At 43.1% G+C, this 25,958-nt stretch overlaps 2 protein-coding genes across 7 annotated transcripts in view; both read right to left on the reverse strand.

Annotated features, from left to right (window-relative positions):
• Positions 1-516, reverse strand: part of STRIP2 (striatin interacting protein 2) — a 40,593-nt gene extending 40,077 nt beyond the window's left edge. For 2 of the 3 annotated variants that reach the window (XM_037165838.2, XM_037165839.2), the window contains exon 1: positions 341-516. In XM_037165838.2, the coding sequence (XP_037021733.2) occupies positions 341-472 (132 nt within the window). In that variant the 5' untranslated portion in view covers positions 473-516. The remainder of the gene's footprint in view (positions 1-340) is intronic. The other variant, XM_053657067.1, reaches the window with a different exon arrangement.
• Positions 517-3,987: 3,471 nt separating this feature from the next.
• AHCYL2 (adenosylhomocysteinase like 2) overlaps positions 3,988-25,958 on the reverse strand; it is a 155,251-nt gene continuing 133,280 nt past the window's right edge. For all 4 annotated transcript variants that reach the window (XM_053657087.1, XM_053657086.1, XM_037165809.2 and 1 more), the window contains exons 9-17: positions 24,922-24,985; positions 24,352-24,440; positions 21,063-21,133; positions 17,801-17,895; positions 10,657-10,755; positions 8,902-8,970; positions 8,712-8,790; positions 7,324-7,444; positions 3,988-6,924 (exon numbers count right to left, since the gene is read on the reverse strand). In XM_053657087.1, the coding sequence (XP_053513062.1) occupies positions 6,918-6,924; positions 7,324-7,444; positions 8,712-8,790; positions 8,902-8,970; positions 10,657-10,755; positions 17,801-17,895; positions 21,063-21,133; positions 24,352-24,440; positions 24,922-24,985 (694 nt within the window). In that variant the 3' untranslated portion in view covers positions 3,988-6,917. The remainder of the gene's footprint in view (positions 6,925-7,323; positions 7,445-8,711; positions 8,791-8,901; positions 8,971-10,656; positions 10,756-17,800; positions 17,896-21,062; positions 21,134-24,351; positions 24,441-24,921; positions 24,986-25,958) is intronic.

A 25,958-nucleotide genomic window follows, 5' to 3' on the forward strand; every position in this document is an offset into this window, starting at 1 on the left:
CGAATTCCCACTTCTCGGAGCTGCAGAGATTAGTGAGATAAATATTTGAAAACTATCAGGTACGTTCGAGGTCGCCCTACATCTGCCGCTGCTGAGGCCAGAGAGCTACAAAGCCCCAACCTGCTCACGGCAGGAGACGGGTGGAGAGGGATCCCGGGCAGCGGACTCCAGAGTGCAGACTGCGGCGGACCCCGCGGAGCCCGCAGGAAGGGGCGGCTCAGGGCGCGCTGGAGCAGGCGGGCCTCGGGGTGGGGGAAAGGGACAGGGGCAAACCACTTCAGCCACAGCTTCCTGTCCCCGAGTGTCTCCCAGCTCCAAATGAAGCTCTCGGGCTGCTCACCTCCGACTCCCGCCGCTGGCTTTTGAACGCTTCCCGGCCCTTAGGCGACGCCGGCTTCCCTTTGCCGCCTCCGCCGTTGCCGTTGCCATTGGCGGTCGGGCTCCCGGCCCCCGGCGCCACGGGGTCCTCCATGCGGCTCTGGTCAGCGGCTCCCCTCAGCTGCTCAGAGCTCTTTGCCCAAGGCGACCCCGCCACCCCGCGCTGGCAGCCAGGCCCCACCCCCTCCACAGCTATTGGCTGAGGCTGTTTACCGCAGCCCCGCCCCGCGACACGATTGGCTGTTCGACCTCTTGGAGCGGGACTTAGAAGAGGTGGGGGCTCCTCCAGGGGATCTTTCCCTCCCCCTGTCTTCCCCCCCGCCCAGTCCTGCGGCGTTGCTGATAGCCGTAGACTCCTGGATTGTTTCCCCATTACTGGGTCTCTGCACTTACCCCTTCCCAAATAGCGACCTTTCGGGGAGCTCTAGTCTCCGCCTCCTGCTCCACTGCAGTCTCCGTTTCCCCCATTACCACAGACCTCTGCCCCCAAATCCCGGTTCCTGCACACGTCCCAAATCCCGCTTCCGTCGCAGGGAAGGGATGGCACCGCCGGGTGGCCAGGCGCACCGCAGGAAACGAGGGACTCGTCCTGTTAGCTGAGATGTCTGAAGAGAACTCCTGCCGCTCGGAGTGAGGACTTAGCTGGGAGAATAAGGTTTAAGGGGCGGGGCATTTTCACTTCACTGAAATTGCTGATGCTTCTCAGGGCTGCCCCTGGTCATCTTTCTTTGCTGAAGTGGGGCACCTTCCTTACGTTGTGATACAGGGAGTTAAAAATGGAGAGCAAGCCCTGCTCTCACCCAGTCTTTTGCTTCATTCTTCCAAGATCCTTCCTGGGGCAAAGGGGGCTGTGTGGCTTGCCCACTCTGGAATTTATCTAAAAAGCCGTAAATGGGTGGGCAGTTTGGGTTGGTAATAAGCGACCTGAGGGGAATGGATGGAGCAAATGGGTGGAGTTGCGGAACTGCCACTTTTTTCCCCAGGCATTGCACCAGACACTTTCCAGGTATATCACACTCTCTCTGATCGGTTGTTTTCACGAATCCAGTATTACTGATGAGGAAATCAGGACTCATAAGAGATCAGCCTAGATCCAAAATCCTTTCCACTATATCCCAAAGGGGCCTGAAGGAGTTTTTCCCCTTCTTATGTCTTAGGGACCCTTTCTTCACTCTTTCCCTCACGTTTTCCTCTGCTAGTTAGCAGGCGACAGGTCAAGGCAGAGTTGAGGGAGTGAGCTCTCCTTGGAGCTTTCTGAGTTCCTTTCTCTCCCCACCACCGTCTCCTTATTGTACCTTCTCATCTCTACCTCCCACCCTATGCTAGAAGCTCCAGAGTAGGACCAAATTTTATTCATTTTTGTATGCCTCATTTATGTGTACTTTAAAAATTATTTATGTTTTTAAAATTATTTTTAGAGAGTAGGGAGGAAGAGAGGGAAACATCAACGCGTGGTTGCCTCTCGCGCGCCCCCTACTGGAGACTTTGGCCTGCAATCCAGGTTATGTGCCCTAGACTGGGAATCAAACTGGCAACCCAAGGGTCAGAGGAGGGCACTCATTCCAGTGAGCCACACCAGCCAGGGCTCATTTATGTATGTTTAACACAGGGGTTCTTTGACTTAAAAGTTATTTGTTGTGAGGAGGGCCTATCTTGTGCATTATAGGATGTTTAGCAGAATCCCTGGCCTTTCCTCACTAGCCGCCAATAGTGCTCTCCCCCTAGGGTGACAACCAAAATGTCTCCAGATATAACAAAATGTCCCCAGAGAGGCAAAATCTGGGGTTGAGACCCAATGGTTAACAGAACTGAACTAATATGAATTTCCAAGAAAGTCCTTGGCTCAAGGCCTAAACTATTTGATTTTCTGAATCCTTTTCAGGGTATAATTTGTTAAACTATTAAGGAATCATACTCGGCTTTGAAATGCACAACCTACGCATAGCTCATCACTGCCACAGCACAGCCCATTAGGGCTTCTTAATAAAAGAATGAATTATTCTACCTTCCCTCTTCCCAATACCTCTCCTCCCAAGCAGTCAGAGCTCTAGGACAGGCCCAGAACTTTGTGTTCTCTTTTGTGAGCCTAGTCAATCAGCAGGATCCCCAGCTGTGGTGGCAGACAGGAGTGGCCGAGGTGTGTTCATTTTCAGCCTATCCCTAGGGCAAACGGAGCAGAGTGATCTTCAGTTGGAAGCAGGACTGAGATCAGCTCTCAAGTCCCCTCTGGCCTGTAGGTAAAACTTTTTGCTGAGCCCAGAGCTCCACCTGACTTTACTTTCAGAAAAGGGGTTTGAAAGATGGGTATTACGGAGACTTCAAAGAATTAACATGAGAAGAGACCTCAATCCATTACCTTTTCCACAACCTTTTACAAGAAGACAGTAAAGATCAGCCATCTCTTTCTGACCATTATTAGGTCCAGACTTTCAGAGCTTGTCATGAGTAGGAAGCTATCTGCTAATAACGCCTGGAAGAACAAGAAACCAAATTACCTGACAACTCTGAGACTAGAGGCCATGGAATTGGCAAACACTCAAGTTCTTTTAGTTTACTTGTCAATAAAGAAGTGACAGCTGTCAATACCGTTGACCACAGTGGTGCCCAAAACTTGGAGCTAATCAGGGGCTGGTCCACAAACTTTTCCATCTTGCAGAGATGGCTCCTGCACCGAGTTATTTTTAAACCTACACTACCACACTTGCTTGTCCCCAAATCCAGGTTTCCTGAGGCTACTGGCAGAGGGTTGGATATATAAATAGGTATATCACAAGGATGAAACATACCCTTTTCCCATATAAGCACTTCACTTTAATCCATGGAGGTCAGATATGTGATTAAATAGGTAACACGACACTGAAAACACTTACAAATAAAATGTAGGAAGTCTTAAAATACCAAGTTTTGGGGGATATCAGGCAGTCTGAATAAAATAGTAGATAAAGAACATTCTCCTCTCCCCATCAAAGGCACGTGTGGGTGTAATGAGAAAAATATCTTGCATTCACAATGTAGAACTAGTTTAGGTTACCAACTAAAGAAGCTGGCTATCAGAAAGCTGCTCAAAAACGCCTTACTCTACTGGTAGTTGAGAAGGAACGGGCAGTTGGACTCACCCTCCGGTTAACTGATTTAGTCAGGCAAAATCTGCCTTAGAGACGAATCTTTGCTAGATCACTTTCTTCCCTGTGGCTGGATGTCGTCAGGCCCTAAATATTGGGGTCCTTAAGTCCCAAAACATGGGATGCCAGCGAGCTTTTGTGTTCTCCAGCTCAGGGTAGTACACCGGGGGCTCAGAAAACCTAGACTGAAGCTTTAGTTTCTCTGTCTTAACCTACCTACACTTCTCAACTCCCCAGGATGGCGGTTCTGAGAAAGCAGGATATTCATACATGTAATGGGGGGGCAGAGGATATTAATTAGTGGAATGACCCACCACGGGACATGGGACTTAAGGCTAAGAACATGCAACATGACAGTTGGTAGCTGCGTCAGTTTGGCGCAGCCTTGCCCTCCAGCAGGCTCTTTAGCCTGTTGCCCAGAAACCGCTCTTATCTCTGAATTCGTAGTTCACAGAAGCAGGGAATACTCTCGAGACAGGAATCCACTTTAAGAATATTTTATTTATCTTTTGAGATTACATGTTCATTATTGCTGATCTAATACAATCACTTAGACATTAAGATTTCCAAGAGCCTCTCAGTAATGGTGATCCTTAGAGGTTTTATTTCCTTTCAGTAAGATGACAACGAGGACTAGATGATTATTTTTATATATATGTATGTATATAGAGTTTAGAACTTGTCCACATATAATTTGCTGGTGTTGCTATTTTCTTTCCATGATTTTCCTTTATTAAAAAGAGCTTAATGCAACAATGCATTCTGATTTCTTTTAAAACTGTGACAAAGTTAATTTTGAGAAAACCATAGGAGCAGCGATTTCAGATCTGTTCGGAGAAAAGCCAAGCAGCAAAAAACCTTCGCAGGAGCACGTGGCCACAGGGAGCAGTGCTCAGATGGGAGGACAGGATGAGGAGGGAGGAGGGGCAGAGGGAAGGTAGACCAGATACTTTTTTCTTTTTTGAGAAAAAGAAAACAATATTTACATTAAGAAGGCAAAAAAAAAGACCTTGAAAACTAGCACAAACTCATCACAGGGAAAATGGTAAGAATCCCCACAGGCCAAGGCCACGTACAGAGAGAGCTAGCCTTCTTTCCCACGCTTCCACATACCTAGGATGCATCTAAGGTGGGAGCTTGAGGGAAGAAGACACATTTGCTCCGATTGCAAGGGTAGAGGGAATAATGACCAAATTCCAACACTAGGGTAGAGACCAAATTCTCAGGAGGCTTGGATCTCCTTCTTAATGGCTGATCGACACAGGATCTCCAGAGAGAAAGGAAGAGAAGTCATCTGAAATTCAGGCAAATACCTCACTAAGTATGGGCAGCAACACTAGCAACCTAACCTAGAAGCCCAGTGTAGCTCCTTTTTCATTTGGACTAGGTCTCCTCACTAGAGCAAGGCAGGGCGTGTTTTGTCAGGATCAGTACACAGTAAGCTCTACAGAGAGCCAGGCTTTGCTGAGAAACAGCAGGTTATGATTTTTGGCCTAAGAACATTAATAGGCTAGAGTCCAGACATCTGCCTCATGGAATATTATCTGGATATAAGGTATAAAGAATTCAATCTTTTGCACAAGGGGTCCAATTAATATGAACATGAGGACTGGGTAGGCAAATGAAAAAATTAAATGGTCTAGTGGAATTTTAGCATTTATGATGTGTATGAAAGAATATAGCCATGTACATGGCCTTTTCCCAGTACTTGCTAAGACATATAGCCTCTGATGAACCACATTACATGGGCTGAGCATACATAGTATTTAATGAGGCAAACAGCCATTTACCTAAGGTCCACCTCCATACCTCCAAAAGGAAGATCACTTCCAGACCAGCTCCAAGGGTATATGTGAAGACAAGGTAAGTTGGAGAAGGTGGGGCTTGGGGAAGAAAGTTCAAGTGAGAAGGTTACAGTGATCCTTGGTGGTCTGGTATTTTCTTGAGTCACCTTGGTCTTGACACTTTGAGGCAAACCATGATAGGGGAAAAAAATGGAAAAACAAACTTGAGGTGTAATTAGGGTTGGCAGGGGGTAAAGGGACTCATTTCATTTAGGATTCTTGGCGCCACTCCAGACTTCAACTCTTAGTACCTATCTGGTTCCGGTGGAACCCTAAGACCAACAGGTCAGTTTCCAAAAGGAATCAAACTCTTAGGTGGGACATAAAATTTCAGGCTGCTCACATTACTAATTATTTGTAATGCTGGAGTTACTCAAGAAACAACCTCTGGAATACAGACTCCTATGATGGAGAGACACCCCAACCAAGAAGAAATACCACAGACCAAACTGCAGACGCACTGGATTTCGGTTTCCTAAGTGGCTGAGAGTTCAACCTAGTCAGACTAGCCTGGATCATCTAGACCCAGTTTATAGTGTTGTCTCTGTACAGCTTAGCCAGTTAGGCTGCTAGGACCTGCCCAGGAGACAAATAAATACATTCTGCTTCTTTAGGGTATCAATCTGTATGCCTGGAAGACCTGTCCCTTTTCCAAAACCCTACACCCCAAGTCCCTTGGGAAGTATGCCTCTGCCTGATCAGTTTCAGGGGTAGTTTTAGGCAGTAAGAGGGTTTCGGGGAAGCCATGTTCCATGACATCTTCTGTTCCGAGACAGTATCAATTTGGAGGGGATTCCTGGGCTATCCAGTTAAATGACAAGGAAGTAAAACTGTGGGCTGCCACCCCCCTTTCTGGGCAGAGGTTAGGTGGCTTAGAAAGACAGCAAAAAAAAAATGTCTGACAGGTAACAGAGCTGCTGAGGAAATAATGGAGGCGCACTCCTCTTGGAACCAGAAAGTGTTAAATGGACCTCAATGTTTAAGAAGAAAGTAGTCCTGGGCCAAGGAGACACCCAGTAAGCACAGGCACAGCTGAGTTCTTGGTGTAACTTGCCAAAGCCGTAACACTCCTTCCTTCCAACCATTTTATAAAGAAGGCAGTGACAGTGACGGCCGAGGCTGGGCAGCCAGGCCATGTTAATTCGGTGGCTTCCAAAAGGCCTTACCTGGGGACAAACCAAAGCTAAGAAAGGCAGCTGTTGAACATTTATTCCAGGAAACAAGGAGTCTGGAATCCCTGGACTAACTCCTGTGCCTGGCTGTGAGAAAAAGGACCACTGCTAAGGCTTCGACGGGGAGTAACGCAAAAGGTGCACTGGGAATGGTTACCCACTTCTTTCCTTCCTCTGTCTGTCCTCTGCTGCTCTCACAGCCCTCGGGGCAGTAACCACTCTGGGCCAAAGCGACAGGCACAGGATTCTACATTTTAATAAATAAATAACCTAATATATAGGGTGAGCACGGCGGGCAGCTGATTGGAGAAGCAGCTTGCTGGGTTCTCTCCTGTATAGGAGTGGAGAAAAGGCTTGGAGTTCTATTCCTTAAAACTTCTTCTGGCTTGAGTTACAGGAACTTAATACCTGGAGGGAAAAAGAAAGATGAGACTGTGAGGTTGTTGGCTTGTGGGGATGCTGGGACCCGAAGAGCCTGCCTAGAGGTGTAACAGGGAGGCAGGGACATTTCTGGAGTGTATGCTGAGGGTAGATCATGTGGTGCTTTTTCACATCAGTAAAAAAGGCCAGTATTTCTCCATAGAGGTAAAAATCATATCAAGAAGATGAAATGAAGAAAGGCAAACTCAGGAAAGGGAGCACTCATGTCTGGAGAAAGCCTCAGCGAGGCCTTTGGGGGTGGCAGTGTGGGAGGGTGGGTTTATTTTTCTGAGTCCGTGTAAATACGGTGATGATGCAAAGACCAGTCCCAGTGCAGGAAGCTCTTTGCTGCCCAGGCTTCCTTGTTTTCTGGGGAACCCAAGGCACCTGTAGTAATTAGGTTTGAAGGGCCCATTCTTGTTGAGTCCCAGGTACTTGGCCTGCTCATCTGTCAGCTCTGTCAGGTGGGCATCAAAGGTAGGCAGGTGCAGGCTGGCCACATACTCATCTGGAACAGAACACAGAAGCCCAGGTGTAAGCATTCATGCCTTTTGGCTGGCTATTCTTTCCAGGTTAGGCCTTAAGAAGTTGAAAGGTACTTTCTAATTCTTGGAGCTGAATACAAAAGCCTCAATTTGCTCACTGGCCCTTAGTTCTAAGTTATCTTAGTTCTCACACTGGGAGCCCATAACATTTTCAAAACCATAACCTTTCTTCCTTACAGGCTGTTTTTACCTCGAACCTCTCCTTCTCCTCAGATGAGAAGGTAAGGGAGAGATGAGAGCAGTAATAGGCCTTTGGGTCTAAAACGAAGGTTGGGAGGTGGGGGGACTGAAAAACGGGAAGCTCCAACTTTGGTTCTGCCTTAAACTCCGTACCTTGAGTCACTCAGAAAAATGAATACTGGTGAATCTGAAAGGGATGACTAAGAATGACAGTACGTTGTTTGCTTTGCTTTCAGTAGGCTTTAGTTCTCTTATGTGTTTCTGTTTATAGTTTCTTACCCGCATACATATTTTTCAGAATTTTATGTCATTTCCTATGTATTTGTTTGGTCTCCCTAACTTCATTACATAGTCATTCAGAATACGGACTATTCTCTTTCTTTTATGTCCTTCCAAGGTGTCTAGTCAAAGAGACACATGTCAACCTCCAAAAGCTGCTCTGCATCTCGTGCTAGAGCGGAATGAAACCAGAAGCTGGTATATTCCCTGACCTCTGCCACGGGAGCTTATAAAGCACCTGTATCGGTTCGGGTGCTTGAGGCAGGCTCTTTAAAAATTTAAGACAGTTTAATGTTTCTCTTATACAAAACACCCACATAACTAAACTCTCCATAGAAGCCATTCAGCAGCTTCCCTTTGGCCTGAAACAAAGGGGCGAGAGTTAGAAAGTGTAGTATGAAAGTCTTCTTGGTATGAGAGTGGTCTCACAGGGGCTCTCTGGAATGCAGTAAGTCAGATGTCGCGAGGTAGGGGATGATTCCTCTGCTGGGGAAACTCTTTTTTCCTTTGAGCTTCTTACATATGAGAGAAAATCCTTAAAATTCAAGTAAACTAAAATCACAACAAAGTGTCACGACCTCACTGGGGCAACCCACGTGGAAAATGTGGTAAATCCGCTGAGGATGGATACTAGGAACCACAGCTCCTACTTTACAGGATAAACGTACCTTCTCCCGCCTGTTCTTAAGCAGTATAATGCCCCCAAACTTCACTTAGCATCTGACTCTGAACTACTTTGGTAAGGATGGGGATGGAAGAGCGCATGCTTACCCATTTTCTTGGGTAACAGGTAGACATCTTGCTTATAGCGACCCTCGGGAGCATTGTAAAGCTCTATCAAGGCGAGAGCCTAGAAAAGCAGACAGACGGATGCTGGCATGCCATTCGCAGCAATCCAGCCAAACCCTCATGGTCTTAGGACCCTCGCCAGCCCACCGCTTTCCCACTCTGGAAGCCTCACCTGAGTAGTAGCAGTAATCGAGAGCACAAATGTAGGCACTGTGGAGCAGCTTAGGTTCAGCAGACGGCCCTAGAGAGCAAGGATGCAGACCAGGACTGGTTAGGACGCGGTCTCCGGCCTCTGAGGAGTGAGGGAAGAGCACGCCCGCCAGTCTCCACACACTTCCCAACTAACACTGCTGGGCAAAAAGCAGGTGCTCCATGAACAGAAATGAACTGACTGGTGTTTAAGTGAAACCACAGAAAGTTCTGGGAAATTTGATGAAGGTAATAGACCAAAGATCTCTGGGATTATGTACAAAGACTAGAGATGGTCACATGACACTGAGGCTTAGGCTATGGAAGACTGCCTCTGTCTGAGTTCCTACTTTCTACAGCAGAATGTTCTCCTTCTAAGGTATTGGCAGTCCCCTGAAAGACTGTCCTCAACAATGACGTGGTCAAATCCAGGGGCAACCTCTCCAGGTTGGGAGGGAAGATTTTTTTGGATTCTGGAAGCTGTGATGATTTTTGTGCTTCTTCCTCAGTTTGCTTCTCCTACATTCAAGGGCAGTGTTGCATTTTGAGTGAATGATTCAGAGACTAGAAGAGCCAGAAACTGCCCCCAGTGCCACCTTTTCCTACTTCATTTCCTAGGAAACTTGACAACTTTCGTTGCTCAATCACAGGAATCAAAAACAACTGGTTCTTGCTTTTGTCACCAAAATTACTAGATGGGACCTTCCAGGGCAACTAGAAATAAGTTGCCAGACAGTGGGTTGACATCAAAGCAATGAATGAATATTTAACAACCTGCCCTCCACCCCCGAGTACAACTCCTTTCATGTGAGGAAATAATTCAGTCCCTTTACCGATGCTGTAAAGTGTGTGAGAAAGTGAGACAAGGGGAGGAACAGGAAGGGTACACAGACATAAACGTAAGGGCCCCTAGGTGAAGAAAGTATATATTTTACATTTGCGAATTCAGTTTCTTTAATTTAAACCAAAAAGAAAAAAAGAGACAAACTCAAAATTTGAGAAAAGTATTATTATCCTCCTTGTTGTTTTGGCATCTTTCCCTAAAGAAGAAAAGCATCCAGGTAAACACAAGGGGCATCATTAGAGCCATCAGGAATTTAGGACCAGGGAAGAGAAAAAGCTTTCAAGAAAGGAAAAGGGGCCAAACATTGCCATAAAAGGCCATGTGGAATGAAAGTCAAGACTAAGTCTGCGCTAGAAGCAGCCAGGAGAGGGAACTATCAGTCAGAGCCAGGGTAGAGCTGAGCAGATACTACCGTGCAGGTCGGGCCCGTGCAGGAGAACGGCCGCTCAAAATCAGGGAAGCTGTCAGCGAAGACAGGACCCACCTGCCCACCTGCGGCTCGCCTAAGATAGTCCGAGTTCTAGTCAGGAATGTCTACTTTGTGCCTGCTGATTAAACCATCCCACAAGTGACATTATCTCTTTATAAGCATCACTCAGAGTGGCACTGGTTCTATTCATTAATCTCTTTTACAGTAATAGTCATTATCTGACTCAGCCTGTAGATTGACAGAGAGACAGGATAATTGGTGAAAACTAAGGAACCAAAATAGTTTCTTAACTGTCAAATGAAAATGAAAAGACCTCTCACAGTTAGATACAAAATCCATCGATGAAGTAGTTAAGCTTGTGTGTAGGAGGCGTTGAACAGTACGAGAGCACGAGGAAAGGGGGATCTGGGTACCACGGTCTCCCCTATCAGGGCCGAGTCTCTCTCACCAGCCTCAGGTCTTACCTCTGCCAGCAATACTATCCTTTTGCCATCAGGCCATATCACGTGGTCAACTTGGGATCTCACTCGCTCCCAGGTCAGTTCCGGTGTCCGCAGACTCGCCTGGAATACACACAGCAAGCACACCGTCAGCCATGCCAGGTCCCACTTTGTGGACAGAAAGATGTTGAAGGGAGCCGTTTCAAATAGCAAGTTGAAAGGAGCAACCAACATGCCAGATGGAGAATACCTGTCCTGGGTTGGTTAGGACTGTTCCATTTCAGGAAATTTAATCTTAGGCCCAGCCAGGGAGAGATCACTCAGGATGGCATTCCACAACATATACAGTACGCCCACTCTCTGCTGAGCACAGTAAAAGGTGCTATGGGAAATACAAAAGAAACCAAAGACATGGTTTCTGCCTTCAAAAAGCTCTTATTTTGGTTGGGGACACAAAACAATACATATGTGAGGCGGGGGAAAGCCTTTAAGATACTTACAAAGCAACATGCAAACAAGTGCAAATTAATACAGTGCAAACTGAATACATAAGTGCCGAGGAGACGCGCACACACACAGAGGATCAGGGCTGAGTGAGATTAGTCAGAGAAGGCCCAATGTCCTGAACAGAGCATGCTGGGGCCCAAGTCCTGCCCTCACGTCCCAGTGTCCCGGTTTCTACCTTCCGAACGACGGTGGTTCACCCTAAAGTTACAGAAGCTTTGTGACCTAAGTGCGAATGTGAAGTAGCCTTTAGAGAAATGCTTAACGGTACAGTAAAGCTCCCAATGGCTCACCCTCCTTCCATTTCTGTACATTGTATATTCCGAGAACAAGAGGAGAAATGTTAAGTGTATTAACAGCAGCAATCAAGTAACAGTCACGGGGTTTAGACGGAAGACAACTTTCTTCTTCCAATAGGCAATGCCTAAAATAGAAAGGGAAGCCATCGTCTAAGACTACCTAGTGCCTCAAGCTGGTAAGTTGAGAAGTTCTGCCAAATAGCTGTTTTCAGGCAAATAAAGAGAAACACTTCCGATATGCAGTAATTATTTACTAAGTGCACACCAGTAATATATGCTAGGCACTGCAGTAAAGGACACGGTGACAGCGCTGTGGACTCCTCTACTGGACTGTGGGCTATTTATAGACAGGGGCTGTATCTTCTTTTCAGTATCAGCCTAGTGGGAAAGACAGACACGTAATGATATTTCAGTATATTCAGGACTGTATTAATGGTCTGGTCCATTCATCAGGTAGATGGGAAATAAAAAAATTTCTCAAGATGTCAGTTTCATAAATTGGTTACCTTTCTAGAGGGCAATTTGGCTGTAGCTAGCAAAATTTTGTATGTACCTAATCCCCGACCGATCTTTTTTTTTTTTCCACCCTGCCACCCAGCCCTGACCAATCTTTTAAGGTTCTCTAGCCTACAGAAACAGTTCTTCAAGTTCAGAAGTGTAAGTGTCCAAGAATGTTCATCCAGAGTTACTTATAATAGGAAAAATGTAAATCAACAAGTAAATGGCCAATCAGGATAATTCCATACAATGGAATATTATGCAATGGTTTTAAAAAAAGTGTATCTATATGTATTAACATGAAAACCATTCCTTATTGCTAAATGAAAAATAAAATCGAGTTATAGAATAATGTAATTTCAATTACATACATTTTTTTAGTTACTTTAAACATATTTATTGTTTAAATTTTTAAGCTAAACAAGTATTACTTTAAAACTACAATTTTAAAAAGAAATTTTGTAAATAAACACTGTACATAGAGTTACAAAGAAATTTAAGTAAGCAGGTAATTTTGGGAAGTTAGGGATGTACACGGGAAATCCCTGAGCCTTTCGAAATATCATCACGAAGGCATTAGCCACAAAGAGCTAAGGGATACTCCTGGATGACACTGGTGACATTTATTGAGATGATGGGACTTTAAAGTACTTCAGGTTCTTAGCGTCCCACACTCCTAATCTTCCAGAAGACAAGCAATGTTGGTGACTGGGATTAAAGAGCTACTCCATGACTAACAAGAAAGTATTTCTAATACCTGTCTTAGAAAGTATTTCCTGAGAAAAAAAAGACATGGTGGAATCAAGGAAAGCACAGTTCTTATGACCATCACAAAATGAGCAATGCTTAGAGTAGAGGCAGCTGACAGGAGCACAGGAATGGCTCTGTTGCAAGCCAAAGCCCTGAGGGTCAGTTTAAAGCGGGATTTGAAGAGCTGTCCCTGCAGCTCCATCAAAGCATCTGGGTCTATTAGGCAGTCACGCTGCTCACGAGAAGGGTTTCCTATGGCTCAGCATAGCTTTACAATAATTTCTCTTAAAGACATCCAATTGTCTTTACTGTGGATTTATAATCACTAAACAAACTACCGGGAAAAAGGTCCCTAATGCAGACTACGTTCCCAAACTAGGTGTACGTCCCACTGTAAATTAGCCAGTTACTGTGCTTGCACAAGTTGGTGGTACACGACTCTGAACAATGCACAACTGTGGTTCTACAAAGCATGACCACAAAGCATAGAGTCAATAGCAAGTCTCAGGTTGCAGTTCTTTGGCTGACAAAAACTTTTAAAGCCTGTGTACCTCCTGGTTTAACCACTTGAATTGTGAGCTGACAGACCTTCTGTGTGATGCAGGTGGGTAAGCAGGTCTGCTTCCAAAGGAGAGGACACAGGTGTAAGACACGGCCAAAAGGCAGCTGAGAGCACAGTCCCTGTCACAAGCTGCCAAAGTATTCACAGAATAAATATTCCTCAGAAACAAATGCAGCTTTCTAAATAACCAATTTTTGATGAGCTAGTATATTTATTCCTAAAAATGCAACAGTCAACATCTCAAGGTTGGGTAAAGCTATAAATTTCTACTTAAAAACACACACACACCAAACCTTAAACTTCTGAATACAAAAAACAGCTGGAAAGCCCTGGCTGGGTGGCTCAGTGAGTTGGAGCATCATTCCATACACCAAAAGGTTGAGGATTTGATTCCGGGTCAGGGCATGTACCTAAGTTGTGGGTTTGATTCCTGATTAGGGTGCATATGGTAGGCAACCAATCCATGTTTCTCCCTCTCTCTAAAATCAACACACAGATCCCTGGGTGAGGATTAGAATAAAAATCTGAATAAAAAGTTGTCAACTTATTTTCCTTCCCAGTTTCACTGAGTCGACTTACAGTGATTCTCCACTCTCTTTCTCACATGCTACTCCCGACCCATTTAGTAAATCCCATTGATCCTACCTTCACAAGAGACCATTACTTCCCACCTTCACTGCTTACCCATCTGATCCAAGCTACCGACTTCTATAGCTGGAAATACTAAAGGAGCCTCCCATTGTCCCTATCACTGCCCAAGCTCCAGACATGTTTTCTTTACCTAACAACCAGAGTAATCTTTTAAAACATAATTCAGGGAACTTCTGGTCAAGATGGCCGTGAAGGTAAACACAGTACTCACCTCCTCCTACAACCCAGTCGAAATTACCACTAAACTACAGAACAATGGTTCTGAATGGTTCATCATTCAGAACCACCTGAAACTGAGCTAAATGGAAGTCTTCCAAATAAAGGATTTAAAGAAGACACACTGAGACTTGTGTGATGGAGGGATGGAGCCCACACCCAACATGTGTTGGATAAAATTCCAAAAGGATTTCTTGGCTGTGGCATTTCCCCCTGAGGAATGCAGAGTCTCAGTTACCCACCAGGCGCCCCAGCCCAGGTCCCAGAGCTGGAAAGAGCAGTCCCTCTAACTTCTGGCTGTAAAAACAAACTTTGCAGGTCAGAAGGGATTGGCAAAAAATATTAAAGCAAGGACCTACAACCAAGATTATTCTCCCCAGCAAAGCTATCATTTAGAATTGAAAGACAGATCCAGAGCTTCCTGGACAAGAAAAAGTTAAAGGAGTTCATCACCACCAATCCAGTATTATACAAAATGTTAAAGGGTCTTCTTTAAGAAGAAGAAGAAGAAAAAGCAAAAAAAAGATAAAAATATGAACGATAAGCTCTGGCCAGGTAGCTCAGTTGGTTAAAGCATCATCCCAATGCACCAAGGTTGCAGGTTCAGTCCTGGTCAGGGCACATACAAGGGTCAACCAACGAATGCATAGATAAATGGAACAACAAATCAATCTCTCTCTCTCTCAAACCAATCAATAAAATGGCAATAAATATATATCTATCAACAGTTAAATTAAAAAAATGAATAAGCAGAACAGAAATGAACTCATCGACACACAGAGAACATTTTGACAGTTGCCAGATGGGAGGGGGGTTTGGGTGACGGGTGAAAAAAGTGAAGGAATTAAGAAATACAAATTGGTTGTTACAGAATAGTAACAGGGATGTAAAGTAAGCACAGGGAATATAATCAATAATATTCTAATAACTATGTATGGTGCGAGAATGGGTACAAGACTGGGATGATCGCTTAGTAAGTTATATAATATCTAATCACCGGGGTGTACACCTGAAACTAATATAATGATGTATGTCAACTGAAAGTCAGATTTTGTCAGTCACCTGTTTAAAACCATCCAATGGCTTCCCTTGTACCCAGAATAAAATCCAAAGTCCTAACATGGCCTACAAAGCTCTACATAACACGTACTCCTTGAGTCGTCTCCTCCTATCCCATCCCTGGGCCCATTCTGTTCCTGCCAAGATGGCCTCCGTTCTGTTCCTCAAACACATTAAGCACATTCTACCTTGGGGCCTTTCACTCACCATTTGCTCTGAATAGAATGCTCAGAGGGCTTGCTCCTGCAATTCATTCAGGTTTTTCTTCAAATGTTATCTCCTCAAAAAGACATTCCTTGATCACCCTAACTAAAACAGGAACCACAATGTCTTCATCTTGTTGTTTTTCTTCAACATTAGGCACTGACAATAATTGTCTATTTATTTATTATCTGTCCCCTACATTAGAATATAAAGTTCGGCATATTGTTATTCACTGCTATTCTTCAGACAAACACTTGGCACAAGGCAGAGCAAGTATTCAATCCAAATTTGCTAAGTAGGGAATGAACATGCTGGTTTCAATTATTAGTTGAGTTTGCTATTTCCTTAAATTTTATTTTATATGCCCTGTGACACCACCATCAAAGGTTGAGTAACCTAATTTTTCTAAAGCTCTTCTGAGCATCTCCCTCTCTGGACTACCTGGTTTAGTCATATACTTTCTAAGAAAAGCACAAAAAGAACTGAGAGATGGCCTTTGGCTAGTGTCCCTGGCAGGTACTGGGCTACCTAGCAATCCTTGCAAAACTAGGCCTAATTTCAACATAGAAGCCAGAGTGATCCTTTTAAAAATAAAAAGCCATCCTTTTAAAACGGAAGTCAGATTGTTATTAAACCCTACGAGGGATCCCTTTTTCTCTGCGAATATAATCAGGAATTCTTACAATGAGACCCTGGAAGGTCTGGCTCATTACCTCTCTGACCTCATCCTGAGATTTCCCTTGTGTCTGGGCTGCCTTCAGAGAAGAGATTACCTTCACAATTTGAAGTTAATCTAGAAATCACGAGAAGGTAATAGCGTGACATGCAGGAAGACAAATTTAAAAAAACAAACAAACAAGCTAGCCTAGAAGTAAAAAAATCCTGAATGTTGTGTTCTAATTTCATTTTTGAATCAAAGCAATGACTAGATAATGTACTTAACTTCTTAGTTTCCCAAACTGAAAGTCAAGGGTAAGAATAATGTCCCACGGGGTGGTCAAGGGGATGAAATGAGATAAAGTAAAAATATAAAAATACATAATTGCATTTGGAATTATTTTTATTTTAGTGCTTGAGAGTTTAGAAGGGGGAAAATTCCTTCCCCTTTCCCTTAATCAGAAAAATGTCTCCTTAGGGCTTAGAGTAGGACTACTTTCCTTAAGCTTTTCCCACTGGGGGCTCTATAAGCAGATTAATTCAGAAAAGTACAAGCATGAGCTAGACAGTTTTAGAAATATTAATATCTTAGACAATTTACTAAAGGGCAGTATGGCATGTAAGTGAAACTTAACAACAACTACAAAAAGAACTGAGTGATTCATTATAAGCAAAATATCACGGTAAAACAGAGTCAGGGAGCCATGCCACTCAGAAACCTCAAGGGTAGAAGCAGGCTTTGTAGGTTGTTTGTCCAGCTATTTTTATAAATAGAAGAACAGAGCAGAGTTAAAAAGAGAAACCATTTAAAACAGATACTATGAGAAACCATTTAAAATAGATATTATCCAATAGGCTCTCGGTAGATGAACTGATCCTTACCTGGCAATGCTGAAGCTCAATCAGAGCAGCCCTCAGTGGAGATAAAAGCATGCTTTGCTTGAGCCATTTACCCAGAGAGAAATACAGTTGTGCCAGAAAAATGCCACAAAAATTTAAAACCAGAGTGAAAGTCACAATGAGAGATACTTTGGTAAGTCTGAAAAGAAATAAATAACACTTCTATTAACTATTACTTGGGCAACTTAGTTATATTGGATTGAAAAATTTTAGGGTGAATATAATCAAATTAGAGGGCCAAAGTGATTTATTTTCCAGGTTTGAGGAATACGAGGAACACGTGCCACTGAGTTGATTGTGGCACCTACAGATCTAATTACTATACGTTTGGAAAACAGTCCAGGGGAGACTGAGACCAGTGAAAGAGGGAGAGAGAAAAAAGAAACCATAGGGTTTGCCAGACACAGTCAAACGTAAGCTGTGTTCTCATTCCAGCACATAGATTTCACTACCTGGACTTACTTCCTTAAACCAACCTACATATCTCACTTTTATGGTAAGATTAAACATCCCCAAGATACTGACTACCATTTTATAAAAACAAACTCACATTTATTAGACCCTTTTTGTCGTTTTGAATTTACACAGCTCTGACTCCTAAACATAAAGATAAAATGGCTTACAGTGTAAGTAGGTATCAAGCTTGGGTGGAAGACAATAATCATTTGAAATGATCACATTGAGACAAGGAAGCTTTACATTATCCACAAGCACAGAGCATAAGGCTAGTAAGTGAACAGACTGTGGACGGCTCTGCCAGGACAGGCACATTTAGGACGGCTGGTGACCCTGCTCTTTCCTCTTCCAGTTTTTTTTTCTTGGCAAAGAGAAACGAAAAAGCCCCCAGTGATGAGTCACTTAATCTTACCACATCGATCTCCGTGTTGGAATGGCCCATGTTGCAAACAATGCAGCCGTTCTTCATGCGGTCTAAGTGCTCTCTGGTCACTACGTTCTTGTTCCCTTAAAGGCAGAAGAGACAGCTACGTGAGAAGGGATGAAGCTGGACCCCTACCTCACACCACACGCACAATTTAACTTGAAGTGGATCAGAGACCTAATAAATGTAAGAGCCCAAACTAAAACTCTTAGCAAAACAATACATCTTTCTAACTTTAAGTTAGATAATGGTTTCTTAGATATAACATCTAAAGCATAAGAACCACACACACAAAAAAAGAGTAAACAAACCAAACCACACTGAAATGAAAACTCTTCTGCTACAAATAATAAATATTTGCAAATCATATAACAGATAAGGAACTTGTATCCAAAATTTGTAAAGAACTCTTAGACAACTCAATGAAATGACAACCCAACTTAAAAATGAACAAATGCCCTGACTGGTGTGGCTCAGTGGGTTGGGTGTCATCCCACAAGCCAAAAGGTCACCAGTTCAATTCCTGGTCAGGGCACATGTCTGAGTTGCAGGCCAGGTCTCCAGCTAGAGGGGTGCAAGAGGCAGCCGGTTGATGTTTCCCTCAAACATCGATATTTCTCTCCCACCCTTTTACTCCCTTTAATTATCTCTAAAAATAAATAAATAAAGTCTTTTTTAAAAAAATGAGCAAATGACCCATATAGACATTTCTTTAAGAAAAAGATGTACAAACAAAGATGTGCCAAGAGGCACATGAAAAGATGCTCAGCATCATCAGGGAAGTGCTCAGCAAAGCCACAGTGAGACACTGCTTCACGCCTGCTGGGACGGCATCAGCAAAAGACAGACATCAACAAATACTGGCAAGGATGTGAAGAAACTGCAGTTCTCATGCATAAAATGGTGGGGTCACTTTAGAAAAGTCTGGCAATTCCTCAAAATGTTAAAAGTAGAGTTACCATGTGACCCAGCAATTCCACCCAAGAAAACTGAAAACATGTTCACAGAAAAACTCTCACGCAGGGTTCACAGAGGCATTATTCTTTTTCTCATACATTCAATATTATTTTGTATTTGCTTTAGGTGTACAGGATAGTGGTTAGGCAATCATATGCTTTACAAAGGGGTCCCCCAACTATGTATGGCATCACACACTGTCATTACAGTATTAATGACTATACGCCCTGTGCTGTACTTTACATCCCTGTGACTGTTTTGTGACTACCAATTTGTACTTCTTAACCCCTTCACCTTTTCCACCCAGTCCCCCCAACTCCCTCCCCTCTGTCAACCATTAGTCTGTTCTACGTATTTATAAGTCTGTTCCTATTTTCTTTGTTCACCTGTTTTGTTCTTTAGATTCCACATATACAATAAATGAAATCACACGGTATTTGTCTTTCTCTGTCTCACTTACTTCACTTAGCATAATGCCCTCTCAGTCCATCCATGCTGAAGCAAATGATAAATAAGATTTCGTATTTTTTATAGCTCTTTAATATAGGTATATATGTACCACAACTTTTTTTATCCACTTGTGTATTAATGGGCACTTGGGTTGCTTGCATATCTTGGCTATTGTATATAATGCTGCAATGGACATAGGGGTACATATGTTCTTTTGAATTAGTGTTTGTGGTTTCTACAGATATATACCCAGAAGTGGAATCGTTGGGTCATAAGGCAGATCCATTTTTAATTTTTTGAGGAACCTCCGTACTGCTTTCCACAGCAACAGCAGCATTTTTCTTAATAGCCTAAAAGTGAAGATGACTCAAGTGTCCATCAACTGATAAATGGATAAATAAAATCTGGTATAGTGTATCCTTAAAATGGAATAGTATTCAGCAATAAAAAGAAATGAAATATTATGCATGCCACAATATGAACATTGACATTATGTTGAATTAAAAAGAGCCGGTAACAGAAGACCACATACTGTGTGATTCCATTTATGTGAAATGTCTAAACAGGCAAATCTACACAGACAGATGAATGGTTGCCTAGGGCTGAGGGAAGGTAGAGGGCGGAATGAGAAGCGACTGCTCAAAGTATGAGGTTTCTTTTGGGGATGATGAAAATGTTCTGGAATTTAAAAAATAGACCTTTTTAAAGCAAAAACAAACAAACAAGCAAAACCACTGGCCCTGCCTGGGTGGCTCAGTTGGTTGGAACATTGGCCTGTACACCAAAGGTTGCGGGTTTGATTCCCAGTCAGGACACACATCGAGGTTGCAGTACCGACCCCCGGTTGGGGCACGTGGAGAGGTGATCCCTCAGTGTTTCTTTCTCACACGGATGCTTCTTTCTCTCTCTCTCTCTCTCCCCCTCTCTCCAAAAATCAGTAATAAAATATTCTCAGGGGAGGGTTAAAAAATAACTAAATAAACCATTGAAGAGTACATAGGGTGAGTTTTTTGATATGTGGATTATATCTCAATAAAGAAATTAGTTTGTGGTGATGGGTGTATGAGCATATGAATTTGGTAAAACACTTTAAACTGTAAACTCAAGTGGGTGAAATCTATGGTATGTGAATTAGATCTCAATAAATCTATTTTTAAAAATAGATTAATGAACTGAGGGGAAGCAAGGACAGTTTCTTGTGATCCCTCTTCTCTGCCCCCAGAACTTCCTGAGCCTACATATATACTTTTATTCTTAAATATTCCAATTTTCTTCCTCTAAAATGTAATTATAAAAGAAAACCGATGTTCCAACAGTTTATGGCTCTACCATAAAGATAAAATCGCAGTCCAAGAAAGCTAGCCAGCCATGTCTGCATATTCCTCTCTAAAACTCAAAATCTACCTTTAGAATGAACACAACTGCCTTTCCTCTTTCCTCCTTTCGGTAACTATGAAGAATCTTGCTCTACCTTTGCTTTAATTGCAGGGACTAGAAAGAAATATATATTAGTTTTGGAAGTAAAATTAAAAAATCAAATGTACAAATATAAGATCTGGCTTCCCATATAAAACTCATCTCTAGCCATCTCTCCGGTGGTTGAAAATGGACAGAGACATAGAACAAAGAGGTGGGGAGGGAACTTCCTCTAGGAATGACCGGAAGGTGGACTTTTGGTCAGAGCTCCAAAGAGACGGGAAGAATACAAAAGGTTGACTGGTTTTGTGGATTACTATTTCTGGCTTTCAGAGTTTGGTTTCATTCGGAATAGTTGCAGTCATTTTTCATTTGTTCCCTAAAAGTGTTCCCAAGTGCCACCCCATTTTATGTGTTATAATCATACCTGTACAGGTAATAACAATATCCACTTGTCGGATGACCTCATTCAATTTCACCAGTCGAAATCCATCCATACTGTAGAAATAAAACATGATCAATTAACCTAAGTAGACAGCTCAGAAGCTTTTTTTTTACCACAGAATCTCAAAAGCTATTGTCAATGCTTTAGTACCTACATTGTCACTTCTTGATAGAGCTAAACTATATTTAGTGTGAAGAATTCAAATCAGTTCACATAGGACAGAAATACAAGGTTCTTTCACATCACTGGAACCCAGTTCTTCTTGAAAATATGGAGACAGTGTTAACCATGAGATTCCCCAATCTAGTTTCTAGTAAGTGCCATTTTACCATTGAACCTACTCCCCACGGAAACTGCTCTCCCCAAGATCAACAACGATCTCCTGAATGCCAAAGTAGAATTTTTTAGACTCTTCTATTATTTGATTTCCTTTCTGCATCAAACGTTCTTTGCCTTCTTAAATCACTATACTCCTTGGAGCCCATGGCACTGTTTTTCCTACTTCTCTGACTGCTCCTTCTCAGCCTCGGTCAATCTTTAAATGTTGGTACAGTGTAGGGCACTCTTTTCTCTACTCCTTTTTAAAAATCCTCACCCAAGGATATGTTTATTGATTTATTTATTTAGAGAGAAACATTGATGTGAGGGATAAACGCTGATTGGTTGCCTCCCCTGCACCCCCTGACCCCGCAACCTAGGTATGTGCCCTGACCGGGGATCTAACTGGCAACCTTTTGGGGTATGGGACGATGTTGCAACCAACTGAGAAACCGGGCCTGGGCCTCTTTCCTCTCTTCTTTCAGCACTTCTCATACCCTTTCCTCAGCTATAAATGACCCCTCATCGGTGGCTGACTTGTGCATCTGTTATCTTTAGCTGAGATCTCTCCAAAGCTTCAGAGCCATGGATTAAAGTATCTACTGGAGAGCTGTTTTTGGATGCCCCACAAGGATCTCAAACCGGGTTTGAAAAGAAACTCATTATCTTCTCCACACCCCCACCCTACCTACTTCTTTTTCTATATTGATTATTAGCATGAATTGTTCACCCAATTATACAAGCCAGATAAACTAGAATATCTGAGCCCACTGACTCTTCCTAATTGAAGCTGTCACCAAATGTGGTTGGTTCTTTTTCCTTAAAATCCCTAGAATCTGTCCGTTCTTCTCCATACATGCTGGCCTTGTTTACGTTCAGGCTTTATTTATTTTGTCTATGTTACTACAGTAGCTCCTGGCCCAGGCTCATCATTTCCAGGTTTATGCCTCTCTAATTCATTTTGTGGGGTGTTTTCCCTCAACGCAATTTGGATCACGCCACTTCCTTGTTTGAAAGACTTCAGTGAGACTGCCTGCTCTTAGGATAAGACCCAAATACTTATACTGATATACGATTATGCTGACATATCATTCCTACCTCAGATATTATACTCCTTCCAAATTTATCCCAGCAGCCAGCTACATTAAAATATTTCAAGCTTCTTACATAAACTGTGCTCTCTCCTTCCTTGGCGACTATAGAATTTATTTCCAAACTAAGAAATCAGTTATACAAGTTTCAAGACTGTACTGACACTTCTTTCAACCCTGCCCCCTTGACCATTTGTTAGATATTTCTCCTTTGTGCTCCTAAAAGAGCATGTGCTGTTCACCTTCATCATAGCACTCACTGCACCGTGCAGTGGTTACTTTCGTATTTGTCCTGTCTCATTCATCTATTCATCTCATTCATCCCCACTACGGAGCACAGTATCTAATGCATAGTAAGTGATCAGTTCATGTGTAGAATTTGAATCAGTATCTCAATTGGTATTAAAGCAGGTTCAGGTTTCTCTAATGAATCCTGAAAGTACTAGAACGGTGTGCTGGATCCCTGGCTCAGAGAAGGCTACCAACTCTGCTGGAGTAATCTGTGAGTTTATGGCTAGGAGGCATGAGGAATGGTAGAACAGGGAGAAGTGGTTATAATGAAATCTTTATGCCATGCCTCATCTATCCTGGGTACTTTCTTTTCTTTTTTAACATTTTTATTTATTTAGACCAAGGGGAAGGGAGGGAGAGAAGAAGAGAAACATCAATGTGTGGTTGCCTCTCAAACGCCCACACTGGGGACCTGGCTGGCAATCCCAGACATGTGCCCTGACTGGGAATGGAACTGGTGACCTTTCGATTCCCAGGTCGGCACTCAGGCCACTGAGCCCCACCAGCCAGGGCCATCCTGGGTACTTTCCTCTGAAGGGTTAATGGTACAGACTGGGTGGGTTACCCAGGCTACAGACACCGGGGCTCTGCAGTACTTCTCAGGGACAGTGGTCCCTCCATCCTGTTGAGGATGAAGAGACAATCTTAACAATAGCTACCATTCAGTCAGCACTTAGTAGGTGGCAGCAGGGCTGCACTTTATATAATTATATGATTATTATATATGCTCATGCATTATAACATAAATATACGTTACTAAACTTTCACAACTCGTTGAGGTTCATAAGAGTACCCACATTTTACAGATGGGAAAGAAACTATTCTCTTTTCATAACTTTTTACTTTTGGAATCATTTCAAATTTAAGAATTTTAAGAATACAGCCCTGGCTGGTACGGTTCAGTGGATTGAGTGCTGGACTCTGAACCAAAGGATCGCTGGTTCGATTCCCAGTCAGGGCACATGCCTGGGTTGCGGGCCAGGTCTCCTCCAGTGGGGGACACTTGAGGGGCAACCACACATTGATGTTTCTCTCCCTCCCTTCCCTTCTCTCTGAGAATAAATAAAATCTTTAAAAAAATAGACAATATTATAAACAACTCCCACACACCCTTCACTCAGTTAACAGATTTTCCCCTAATCTGGATGTGTCTGGTGTGTCCTCCTGATTAGCTTTAGGCTACAGAGTTTGGGGAGGACTAGTACAGAGGGGCCCTTTCAGTGTATCATATGAGAAAGGATCTGGTAGCAGCCTGACTCTTTTTGGATCGTTTTTCAAAGGGAGAAGGATTATATATGGAGAAGGTAAGGGGCTACTTGTTCTCCAGGTCAAGGCTGGGGCTATTTCCATAGGAATTCTAAATTTTAGCCTTTCTGATAGTCTTTGTTCTCTCTGAGCAGAGCTCCTTGGCCGCTGAAAGACAGACGTGTACGGTGAAAGGCAGCCTCTTTCAGGATCGGGACCCCTCTAAGTTAAACTGTGGAGTTAACCAGGCCATTCTCTGGAGGCAGCCACGAGGTCACAGGTCAGACGGTGGTGCCGAGGATACAGCAAGTCTCCTGCGTGCTTACCAGGCTTGAAGAGCACAGATGGGGTCAATCTCAGTCACATACACAATGGAGCCCATGGCTTTTAAGGCGGCACAGCACCCCTTCCCCACCTGAAAAGGGGAGGAAGTACACATAATAAGGAAAGTCCACAAGAAAACAGTTTCTCAAAGCTTCTGGTAAAGCGTCCCCCATTGTACGCCCCCAAAGGAATTTCAATGAATAGATTCATGCGTGGGGAGAAATAAGAAAAACAAATAAATGAATACGGCTCATACAAAACTCCTAGCCCCTGCTTAGCACACACATGTGCATAAGAAACACCCACTCTCACGATTTATAATCAAAACACAAGCTAAAAGAACATCAGAAACTGGAACAGTCAGAAAATCAAATTAAGAAAAAAAAGGGCAAAAAGGCAAAGGGAAAAAGAAACATTTTATTTTGACCAGAGAGTCTCCAAAGACTCTGCCCACCGACCCCGCATCTAAAGTGGTAGATGAATGTCCTCTTACATCCATACAAAGGAAAAATTCTACTTTATTTCAGCAAAGTGCATTTTGAACACCTAATACCTGAGAGGGTGAGCCTTACCTCTCCGTAGCCGCAGACCACCACCTGCTTCCCACCGAACATCATGTCTGTTGTCCTTTTCAGTCTGGCAGAAGAAAAAATCCATCAGAAAAATCTTTTCATTTCTCCCTTGAGATTAGATTGTGCTCCTTGTTTTCATGTTTTATGGATTCCCCCTCCCCTAATTTTGAAAGAAAACCTGGTTTCTACCCTATAAAAACGTTTAATACCAGAAAGAAAGGTTTAATAAAATATGTATTTTCTCACTCCATGCTATCCAGTCAATTGCAATTATATGTCGTTTCGTTTTTTCCTTCTTTCTTTCCCCTTGTTTTGGAAGTGGTATGGGAAGGGAAGCAGCTATAAACTACAAAGTAACTTTTAAACATTAAAAGGTTTTCAACTAAAAGCAGCCTATTCTGAAATAGACAAATATTTGTGGGTCATTCTACTTACTTCTACTTAACCTCTCCTGTTGAAGAGTTTATCCTGCCTTTTTAATGATTTGACAACTCCACTCAAGAGGAACTAGTATAACTCTAAACCCAAATGAAACTCAGTAAATATCCATTAAGTGCAGAGGCAATTCTTAGTTGAGTGAAGAGAGAAGTCTAGTCTGGCAGGACCACACTCAAAAATCAGAGTTTAGGAGAATGGTCCTGGAGGGGCTGAGAGCAGAGCCCCTGGAGGGGCAGAGCAAAGAAAATCAATAGTTCGTATTTCTCAGCCTCCTTTGCTTTGACTAACCTCCAGCCTTTCTGCCTCTCTTCCCAACCACTTCCTGCAGCCTTCCCTGACAACAAATGGCTATGTGGTAGAAAGGAAACTTCACCAACTTGCCACTCTGCAAACGATAGGCTAAGACCTAGATGGATTCCAGTTAGGTATCATTTCTCTTGTGATCTTGGGTTCTCACATTTTCCTCAAGGTTCAAGGATAAAGGATAGAAAAGACATCAGTCAAAGCTTCTGGTAAAGTGTACCCCACTTTACACCCCCAAAGGAGTTTGAATGAACAGATGTGTTAGGGGGATGGAGGTGGGTTGACTGCTGGTGATG

Source organism: Artibeus jamaicensis, unplaced genomic scaffold (genome assembly GCF_021234435.1).
Source record: "Artibeus jamaicensis isolate MK-2021 breed Jamaican fruit bat unplaced genomic scaffold, CSHL_Jam_final scaffold_3307, whole genome shotgun sequence".
Classification (NCBI taxonomy): Eukaryota; Metazoa; Chordata; class Mammalia; order Chiroptera; family Phyllostomidae; genus Artibeus; species Artibeus jamaicensis.